At 33.9% G+C, this 11683-nt stretch overlaps 1 protein-coding gene across 1 annotated transcript; it reads right to left on the minus strand.

The window, feature by feature from the left end:
* Positions 1-213: 213 nt before the first annotated feature.
* Positions 214-11381, minus strand: LOC108974918 (protein late bloomer). Its single transcript, XM_018943044.1, has 4 exons — positions 10630-11381; positions 961-1119; positions 564-902; positions 214-497 (listed from the first exon to the last, which is right to left on the minus strand). The coding sequence occupies exons 1-4, from the start codon at positions 10687-10689 to the stop codon at positions 426-428; spliced, it is 630 nt and encodes a 209-aa protein (XP_018798589.1). The 5' UTR covers positions 10690-11381; the 3' UTR covers positions 214-425.
* Positions 11382-11683: the final 302 nt, after the last annotated feature.

Below are 11683 nucleotides of genomic sequence, written 5' to 3' on the forward strand. Positions count from 1 at the left end.
AAAGCCTAAAGTAGCGAAATTCAGTACCTTTTTCCTTACCTCCAGATAAAAATGATCAAAGTAGATCGTTTTTGACAACTCTTAACTACTGGCTTAACTGCTTAGTCCAGATACATATAATTTGGAAAAGCATACTTTATGGTGTCCTTTATATGAGCATCTATCATAGCTTTAATTACTAAATATCTTAATAAACTCTTAATTACACATTATTATTATTTTTTTAATATAATCGATTACTTTGTAGCAATATCAATGAGTATTGAATACAATAAATACACAACAACAAATAAATTACAATAATTGCACAAATAGAAAGGCAATTTCTTCAAGCAGAATACGAGTATTATTTGCGCAACATCAATCGCATTATTCGAGACGTTCAAGTTAAATTTGTACTGTACCACAGCCAGCGCTGCCACACTTTAGAACTGCATGCGTCTTTGTTTATTGCGGAAATTGATGACCAAAAATACGGCCAGCAAAAAGCCAATTATCTGCGGGTGAATAAATAAAATCAAATTAAAATAAATATTTATGTATAAGAATTATGGCTCTCGCACCTCAATGGCTGCAATTATCCATGACGACACAGCGATGCTCGTGGTCTCGCTGTCGTAGTATCGCTGCAACTTGGCGCTGCAACCTTCGGTGTAAATATTATTTGCATCCGCATCGTTTTGACCCTCATAGCAGCTGAGCGGTATTTGACGATTCAATAATATATAATCCTGCGAGCTATCTTTGCCACAGCACTCATACTCTCGCTGTAAAGCGTCGATTTTGTCGTGATCCCAGGCATCTTCCACGATAGCTATGCCGCTCTGCGTGTGACGATCGTTCAAGATGTTGATAGTAACGGCGATTTGCAGAATTGCCAACAGCAGCAAGAAAACGGCGCACTAAAAATAGAATTGATGTAATAACTGTTTTTGAATTTTAAACTAGCATGACACTTACGGTCACTGTGAGGCAAATTGACTCACGCAGCGCTGCCACACAGCCTATAACGGCGAACACTATGACTAAGCCGAAGATGATGTATGCCGGTATGTCCCAGTCGTCTGGCACCGAACCCGGATTGACGGCGATCAGCACAATGGCGGCAATGCTAAAAAGCTGCAAGCGAAAAGTAATCAAATTAGTTTTCAGCGTTTCGGTAATGAAATTAAATGGAATATTTTCTGTGAAGTCTTTAATGGCATTTAAATATATGTAAATGGTGTATATGTTGAATTTCTTGTTGGGTTGAAAACAAGGTTGTCATTTTGGTGACATAATAATTCTCCGTATATAACTTAAAGTACTGGGCAGACTAGTTTTGAAAACTTGGTATGTTTGCATATTTTAATAATTATGAATCAATTATTCGAGCTTTTTAGACGTTATTGCCTAAAAATCAGCTTAGATCAGATAATCGAATTAGCAAATTCTATTTAATAAAAGAAAACCAACTACAAAGGTGATCAAATATTTGTGGTTACATAGTCAAGTTCTGTCTCAACAAAATTACCCAGAGTGAAACAGTGATGATGCTATGGTTATTCAAATCGAGATTAGACGCACGTGTATTTGGATACACCTAATCAACATAGAAAATTTTAGACGCATTGCTTTTTTCTTTTTCAACGATAGTCTCCTCTAACAAACACTGCAAGCCCGCAAAGAAGGGAGCATAGTAATGAGATTATCTCAACCGGCTCTTCAAATATTTAGAAAATCTCAACCCACTCAGTCAGCAGTTAAAAAATGTAAACGAGCAAAAACATTAAATTCGGTTGCACCGAAGCTATACTCGTAATACAAAATGTTCCTTACAAGCTCTTGTTTAAGATCGTTTAATCGCAGTTTTGCCCGAAGCAAAAAAAAAGTTTTCCATTCAAAAACTTGATTTGAGCGTTCAGTTTATTTGGCAGCTATATTAAATCTGACCAATTTCATTGCAGATTACATTCCTTCCTTAGTCATGGTTTAGCGATATTTCGTGAAGATATCTCGTCTCTCATTATGCTTTCAGTATACTGGCCTTGGTAACGTCTCTAAAATTCCATTATATATTGATGGAAACTTTCCCTTTTTTTCGAATATGCTCTCATATTATCTTTAAATTTATATAAAAGAAAATTTAAAATTTGCGTCTTTAGAGACATTCTACATTCAATGCTGAGGAATTTCTTAATCATGTCAGTGATCAGTTCGTCGAATATTTTCAGCGGTAGTGAGTAGCATCTTTTCTAATATCCCACAGGTAAGATAATAGCAGTCTCCCATAACTTCCCACTTGTCTTCCGCCTTTAATAGCATTTTAATATTGTCGTAATAATTCTTTGAGATATACGGAATGGAATAGATGGAAATTTGTTTACATTGTGTAGCAAAACAGCTTTTAGACTTTTTGTTGAGCTAACAATAAAAACGTGTCATTCAGTTGTATGACAAGAATACAGATTTCTTTAAATAAGACTTACACGTCATGATGAAAACAGAGGCCATTAGAACTCACAAAATTCCACTGTTCCAAGCGCGATACCAATAACTCTGCCTTTTTGTATAGGTTAAAATCTGTTATGTATTGAAGTCTTCAGAGTTGGTAAGACGTTGCACTTTTGGTTCAGATTCCAGAGCGAATTCGGGATCGATGCCAAGGTCGACATTATATGGTCGCGAAAAAAAATTGACACGTGCTATAGTTTCTTTACAAGTAAATATTTCCGATTTGTAATCGTTTTTTTTTCAAGATATATATACTTAAAAAGGTGATCCAAGTAAAAAGCAATTTTTCGATAGATTTATTGAGAGAACACTTCGGTGAGCAGATAATTTCAAGTTTTAGGCCAGTYCATTGGCCACCAAGATCGTGTGATATAACACCGTTAGACTTTTTTATGTGGGGATATGTAAAGTCTAAAGTTTACGCAGACAATCCCGCTTCGATTCAGGCCTTGGAGTAATACATCATACGTATCATTAGCCAGTTACCAGTCGAAATGCAGGAACGAGTAATCGAATATTGGACTCAACGGATAGACCATCTGAGACGCAGTAACGCCCAACATTTGAAAGAGATAATCTTTAAGGAGTCAGTTGGTCAGTTTTACATTTTTTTTTTTCATTTTCTTTAAACGCTTTTTTCTCAAAACACACTTTTTTTAAACTGGCGGACATGATTCCAGTCGAACTACTCAACCGATTTGCTTATTTTTCATGAAAAATCGTGTCCGCGATTGAAAAAACGCATCTCATTCACTGCCGGACACGATTTTTCATGTTTGGATCATCTAAAATACAAAACCCCCATCAGCCATTTCTCCGACAGATGTTTTCAAAAAATACCGAAAAAATTTTTTTATACACTCCACGATCTCCCTCATGACATGTGAAAAAAGTTCTATTGTAGAATAACAATTTCTATGAAAAAAATGTCAAAAAAACAGGCCACTGACCCCTTAATGCCAAAGAACGTTATTTCGAATGATAATAAACATTCTTCATTACAATTGAAGCTTCAGTAGTTTTTCTTTAAAAAGTATGGAACCTCTAAATGGATTACACTAAAATAAAATTTTCTGTTGCCCTGTGTAATTAAAAATCAAGCTCTGATGGCTAAAATACGTAGATCGTAGATCGAAGTAGAACACATATGTACGCGTATGCCTGTAGTTTCTCAAAGTTTATGCGAGAAATTTCTAATTTACAAGAATATATTCATACTTGTATTTAGAACAAATCTTTTTATGAAATGGTCGAGAGTACAAGGTATTTGTTACCATAGTATAGCCTCAACCAAATTTTTTCAGTAGTACTATTTTCAATAATCCCTATCCATTTGCGTACCGAACTCCTTGGCTTGAAAGTGAAAGTAAAGGTAGGACTTCTGTGTCTTAGAAAACATTAGATCAAGCATATTTTTTTGAAGATCAGKATAATTCAATTAATTTTTTTAATTAACGTCGAAATTGATGAATATTTCAGAGTTTATAGATATTAAGAATGACTTTAAGCAAATTTAAAATAATTGATTACCTTGATGWTGTTAAAACTAATACCCTTCATTGTTGCAGCAAAAAAGATTGTAACTACGTAAGAAATAGAAACAGCCTTGAATTTTTTGATCATAATGAAGCGTAWTTTTTGATAGATTTATAAAATTCCTTAAAATTTAGATTAGAAAAACATAAATATAATATTTGTGAAGAAAAAATTTCGAGTTTTTATCAAACATTTTCAGTTAAAAAACCTGAATATTTGTTCGACTTTTGAGATATGTATATTTGTTACTAAAAATTKTTAATTCTAATTAGATATGCTAGTCGATTTACTGTTGACCTAGATATTGTATCGAGAGTGTAAAAATATTTTTTACAATGGCAGGAAATTTATAAATGCAATCAAAATTATCCTTTTCACAAAAGTATATAACAATTAGTACATAGCAAATTAACTCAATTCACCACTCAAAAACTAGTTCACCAGTTTATCATATATACATGTATACGAGTGCATATAGGTATGTATWTAAGAGAACTATCAAGCGGCTACAGCTGGAAAGAACAGTTGTTCATTTTTCCCATTTTTCCACAGCACTTAAATATATAATTACCAAGTGAGCGAAAGAACGTTAATAATTTACTATATCAGTATCTGCTAGAGAATTATCCAACAGCTGACAATTTGTTAAAACTGTTGGATCCATTTAATATAGTGCATCAAAGTAAASTCCACCGCAACATTTAATAAYTACTTTCATTTATGTATGAGAGTTYCCCGGAATAGCTTCTCGTCTATTTAAGAACCACTCTTCAGGTATAAAATCTTAACGTAAACCTTTGGTTACATTTTATAACGTTTTAACGCAAAGATATCGATCGAAAATTTCTATATGTTATTTTTAAACCTGTATAACCTGTAGAAATAAAAAAAAAATCGATTTCTAAGTATTTGGAAAGAAATACTAAAACTAACTCTATTAAGGCTACATGTCATATTACTAGGTTTTCCAATRATATGATTTCTAATAATCGTCCACTTGTGGTCGGTCTACGTCGAATTGTTGAAAATTTCGAGGGTAAGTTTTCTTTACATAATGTTCAAATGCCAATAAGGCAAAGAAGCGCCCGAAGAAATGAAAATATTGCTACCGTTCTGACAACTGAATTGCTGAAGACCGGAAGTTGTGGATTCCAAGACGTTCTCAAGAATTGGGACTGTCTCAAATCACAGCTTGGCGGATTTTGAGAAAGGATTTGGGCTTGTATAAAATGGTTCTCACTCAAGAATTGAAGTCACTGGACCACCACCGTAAACGTTGAGAATTAACTGATTTTTATTTGCAACAACTAGGAAACGATAACAATTTTTTTAAGAAAATCACCTTCTCCGATGAGGCTCACTTTTATTTGACAAAACTGACGATTTCGGTGCGAAGAAAATCCACAAAATTTACAAGAACAACCATTACATTCACCTAAATTGTCAATTTGGGGTGATTTTGGGTCTGGTGGAATCATCGGTTCGAAATGAAGCTAGTGGCACAGTTACTGTCAATGAAAAGCGGTAAAGCTCGATGACAAACAACTTTTTATGGGCGCAATTAAAAAAAGTTGATCTTGACAACATTTGGTTACAACAAGACGGGTCTATGTACCACACAGTAGGAGATTTGWGTATTTCAAAAATTTGTGACATTGAATGGCCTCCAAGWAGTTGTGATTTAACACCATTAGACTACTTCTTATGAGTCTATTTGAAGTCATTGGTCTTTAGCAATAAACCAGATTCTCTTCAAGCTTTAGAAGTCAATACTGAAAGTGCTATTCATGACAAACGGCTTGATTTTGTAAAAAAAAAGTACTCGAAAATTGGGTTCATCGAAATCGTGCCMGTAAAAGAAGTCGTGGAGGCCATTTGAATGAAGTTATATTTAGAACTTAATTGTACCTTACAATAGGTCAAAAATTATAGAAATCCAAACTGCAGCAATTTTGCTCCATTACTATTTTTGGTTCGCATTTGACAGGTATGACGTCATAAAAGTTAAGAAATCAAAGAAAGAATCTTACAGATATTGTTTTGTTTTTAAGTTTTATAAAATTGTTTACGTTTTTTTTTTTACAATTTACATGCAACTTAATAGCTTTTCTAAGTAGCATCTTCTCTTTCTTCTGTATAAGACATTGCATGTCGTAGTCTTGTCTCTATAAGTGCGCGCATGAAGCATTTAATTCAATAAGTTTTCCAATTAAGCGGAATTTTTTTGATGAAACGAAATGTGGAACTCAACGAATATCAGTTAATTAATTTCACAACAAACTAAAAAAGTATAGCATTGGAAATTCTCTAATAGACCACTAATTGTCAAACCAAAATTAAACTAATTATTAACTTTTWAGTCCATTGAAATAAATAAACAATGGATTCCAATAAGTCAAATTATATTCCGCTATATTGGCCAGTGAGAATTTCATGACATTTCATTGATTGGAAGTGAAGTTATTGTGTTTTATGTGTCAGTATGTTTGTGTTATCGATGCGAAAGTGAGCTTCGAACAATGACGTTTGTGCCGTTGCCTTGAAAAATAACCCATGCTAAATTTTATGAAAATTTGTCGAGATATAGACAAAYAAAAATGTTTTCCATACAAGTACTTTAYTCYGATYGTTCAGTTTTTATGCCCCATGTCGTTGGCTCCGTCAAATGATCGGCTTATTGGGGACTAGGTCTCGTATATACAGACAGAGGGAGAGATGAATATTTATATAAGTATGTTATATGGTATCCGACGTTTCCCTTCGAGTATTAAAAATATCGTGGCAAACTTCACCCTGCCACCCTGTTCAGAGAAGAAGGTTTCCTGTAGTATACAAAAAAAGAGCATGTGAAATGACACCAAAAGTACAGTTTTTCCGAACTATAGTGAAAATACAGTTGTCACTTGAATTACAGCTCGAAAATTTTCACACACTCACATGCACACACACAAGCATATAACAATAAATAAGCCACAATTACATGAATTGGGTAGAATTGGATTGCTGCGCAATAAAGTTACGTCTAGCGCGGCAAGAAGCGCACCGATAGTGGCGTTAGAAGGTAAGACGMTTACAAATTTGTATTAAACTATATTTTTTGTCGTGGAATGGGAGGCGCCAAAGTCAACTTTGTCATATTTCTCACTGTCTACGTAGTATACATTTATGTTTGGGTGAGTATGTGTTGGCAGAAAATTCTAGTAAATAACGGTAAATAGGTCAATGGTGGTGYGGTTAACAAGTTGGTGGTGTCTGCGGGCAAATGTTGACAAGTGAGACTGGTGGTAGTTGTGACGGTTTTTGTACACGTAATCCTATGAATGGCGATTGAGTTATGTTTGKTGCTGTATGCTTTACATTTAGTTGATTTTTGTAGTTTTATTATTTACTTTTGGCGTCCAAATACGTATGTGAGAACACAAACTATTAGTAAACAAACACCAACTGATGTGTCTCTTTGAACTTCAACGAATGAGACAATGAAAAAATTGTGCAAAAATAAAAAGATCATRACACATAACATTACCGCAAATTTTTCTATATTAATATAGTTTTCCGTACGATTATAAATATAATATGTATATATCGTATGTGRTTCCAGATCGTATAGCTGTGGTTAGCCATGCCTAAACAAATTTTGTACTTTTGTGCAYATTTAATTAAAACACACAATGGAGTCAATCATAATAACAGATACATATATGTATGTATAKATTTTAATAAATTATACTGAATGAGTTGTTTAAAGATCAAACAAAAAATGAAAACGTGATTAACCTTTGTCTATGTTAATTTATGTTAACTTTTTGTTATATAGGCAGCATTAAAAGCGAGCTTTACCATATACATATATCATTCATCTGCGCTCAACATACACGACGTGAGACCTTGATACTACAAAAAACATACATATAATGTTTTAAGCTTTGGATATATTTTTTGACAATTTCCAAAAATCAAAAACAAAAAAAAAACGTTAACTGCGGCTGCATCGAAGCTATAATACCCTTCACAGGTGCATTTATTATATTATAAAGGGCATAAAGAGATGTTTAACTTGGTTTTGCTCGGTCAGTTTGTAAGGCAGCATTATGCTATCGTGGTCCGATATCGGCAAATGAGCAGTCTATTGACCTAAGAAKKACATGTGCAAAATTTCAGAACAATATCTCTTAATCTGCCTTTTCAAACGGACCAAGCTAAATCGACTCAACTCGTGACGCTGATMAAATATATTCTATTAGTTCTAATTTGTCAAATTCTCATTCAGAATTTTCGATTTTAATTTAAATTAGAATACATAACAAGCCTTTGTGAAAAACATATAAAATCTGTTCAAAAACATGTGATAATAGTGTTTTACAAAATCTAGTAATATTTCAAAGTCGTCCAATCTCGATAAGTTTATAAAATAAAATCTTATATCTCAAAAATTGTTTGTACTTGTATAGTGTCTACAATAAAGGGTTATCCATTTCGAGATATCCTACTTTTTAAAAGAAAAAACCTAGAAACTTCAAATTTAATGGAGAATGCTTATTATCATTCAAAAGAACATTCTTTGGGATTTACTTTTTGAAGATTATCTCTTTCAAATGTTGACCGCTGTTACGTCTCAGATGTTTCAATTTTCGATGACTCGTCCGAGCGTTTCGACTGGTAACTGGCGAATGATACGCGTAATATTTTGTTCCAATGCCTGAATCGAAGCGGGATTGTCGCCATAGACTCAAGACTTTACATATACCTACAAAGTCTAACGGTGTGAGTGCTGGCTCTCAAGACGTGTGATGTTGTAACGAATAGTACGCTCAGTAGGCCGATTATGTTGACCATAAGTTGAGTGAAGGGCACGAAACACATTCTTTACAGAACTTGAGTTTTCGTAATAAACTTGAAGTATTTGTAAACGTTRTTTAGTCGTAAGCCTTTAAATGCCAGACTCTACTATGTATCAAGGGCATCCGATACAAACATTTTCGATGAGTGGTTAAGATATTATTATAAAATATCTTTAATACAATTTCAATAGCCTCCATTACATAAAAAAACGAATTTGAGAACTAACTTGTTAAATTCTGGTAATTTTCGGGATGATATTTGATGGTTGGTATCTTTTCCCGGTTACCAACTAACCTCATTGACTCTAACAAAACCTTTGGTTTACAATTTCTTAGAATATTTATCGAATAGTTCCAGCTACTTCAGGCTGGTTTATTCCCAAGAAGTAATAGTTTCTTAAAGACTCTGTATTACTTTAGAATTTCTACCATAAATTTGAGAAGAAAGTAAATCCGATCGAAAGCTTACTAACGATGCCAGTACCCAGCAGTTGTTACAGCGGTATTCGATTCGGTAAGAGTGCGACGGCAGCGAATAGAACAAACAACTTGCATGATTCACATTAATCGCCATATTCATAAACACTAAATAGTAGCTTATAGTAATGCACTGAATTCAAGTGTATGAATTTTTTATTACAAATTGTGTTTCCAACAATGTTGCGAAGTTTCTTAGAGTCTATTTACTAACTCTTTAAATTTTATTTCGTGGAGTAAAATGTTGTGGCTTCATATAGTGGATCAGGTAATCTGCTAACTAGTATTTGAAAATAAGGTGATATACATGAGAATTAACTACCTACATTAGAGTCRTTACCACTACACATCACAAGGATACCTAGCACTCTTTCGATCAATACTAGAAACAGAACAGAAAAAACATAAAACAGTATTTTTTTTTATAGCTGTCGCCCTGGGCAGGCAATGACAAACACATGCCAGTTATCATCAAATCATTCTGACWTCAAAAATATTTTCTTATTATAACCATTAACCAATCGTTGTAGGCTTAAACCTTCTAACTAATTTGTCAAAACTCGTTTTTTTATGACACATACTTTCTAAATAGTTTCGTATTAACCCAGTGTACACTATTACGAACTTGTAATTCATTCATACTCAAGGGTGTTTACTGGGTTTGGAAACGAGCTCAAACGGGTATGTGGAATGCTTGACGCTTGGCTTAGTTCATTGCAACGGATCTTTTCCTTAGTACGGAATGTGAGATTGTCTTTTGTTCTTTAATAAGATATCTCTCTAACCTATTTTTCTTTGATTTTCTGATCACTTTTGTCTCTTCTTCAAATTGTTTTTATGATCTCATGTTGCGACTCTTTCGAATGAGTATTCAGYGGTGTTTCTAAACGTTCCCTCCAGGTAAAATTTTTAATTATTTTCGAGTTATTTGTCCAACATTTACTAGYCAAAAATCTACTTACGGCCAAGCCAAGTAAACTTTATAACATTTAATAYCAAAAGTTAGAGTTTATACCAAAAAGAAATATATGTGCACATATACATAGGTAAAAAATCTCGTTTGTCGCCCCAAATCCGTAAAGTCACTATTGCTTAGTAAAATTTCAATTTAATTTAGTCTTCATTTCATTACCAATGGCTATTCGTTTTTTATAGCTTTTTTACTTTTGAGKTGACGACCATGACATCATAATACAAACCAACCCGCAGCACCAATCACAGTCATAACAGTACAATGTTACAAAAAAATAATACAACAACAGCACAAAGTCAACAAACTTACCGCCAAAAGTGTGTTTAAGAGAATCGAAGATATTTTTACGGTAGTTGTAGCGCAGCCCATTTTTCACCTTTAGTGGCTTACTAGTGGACCCTTGTTTATTTATTTTACGATTTTATTAGGTTTGTATGTTTCCACTATATATTTGTTTATATACTTTGCAGTTTATTTATTTTTCCAACAAGGTTTGCTTTTGAAAAATCACCACAAGCAGTTAACAGCTGTTAAAAGCTCACAAATAATTTTAATTTTTTTTTTTTTTGAATTCCACAAAATATCGGTGCAGTCAAATTGCTTGCAACGCCACTTGCTGCTCGAAAATTAAATATGAACTGCAAACACACATATGCTTTGTGTTAATTAAACAGGCTCATAAAATTCACCGCAATTTTCCACAAATTTTGCTCTATTTTTTTTCCTTTTTCTAAATTAAGTTGTCTCAAATGCGGCGTCGTTTGCGTGGGTGTTTTGGCGAGCTCTTCAGTAGACGTAGGCGATGCTCCGATTAATTAAAATGCCGTTTATTACTGCTGCTCTCAAAATGTTTTGAGTTCTTGAGAAATATATTTATAAAAATTTTACTTCTCAAATTTTAATTTTTAATTAATAGAAATATTTTACGAGCATTTAATGTAAATAAATGTATATATAAAACCGCTTTTCACTTTCTTATTTCCGTTCTTCACGACTTTCACTTGGAGTAAAAAATGTCTCGAAACTTTTTCGTTACACGTTCAAACGCCGACTGATATAAAAGTTCACGAATATGCTTCATTGAAGTCGGCGTGGTCGCTGCCGCCACCGCCACTGCCAGTGCCACCGCTGCTCTTGGTGTTACTGTGGTTGTTGCCGCTGTTGTCACTGTGACTCGCCATGGCATTGTTGTTTTTTCCTATAACACTTGCCGCGCATTCAATTTTTCTTTAGCTCAGCGACTATGCCGCCTGCCGCGCGCCGTCGACGCCAACGCTGAAGTCATCATTCGCTTCGCTCGAACGCGTCCATTACGTTCATTCTATTCTATGCCATGCGTACTGTGATGACGTCACTTTGACAC

The sequence above is a fragment of the Bactrocera latifrons genome, unplaced genomic scaffold, assembly GCF_001853355.1.
Source record: "Bactrocera latifrons isolate USDA-ARS-PBARC rearing strain unplaced genomic scaffold, ASM185335v1 scaffold_113, whole genome shotgun sequence".
Lineage (NCBI taxonomy): Eukaryota > Metazoa > Arthropoda > Insecta > Diptera > Tephritidae > Bactrocera > Bactrocera latifrons.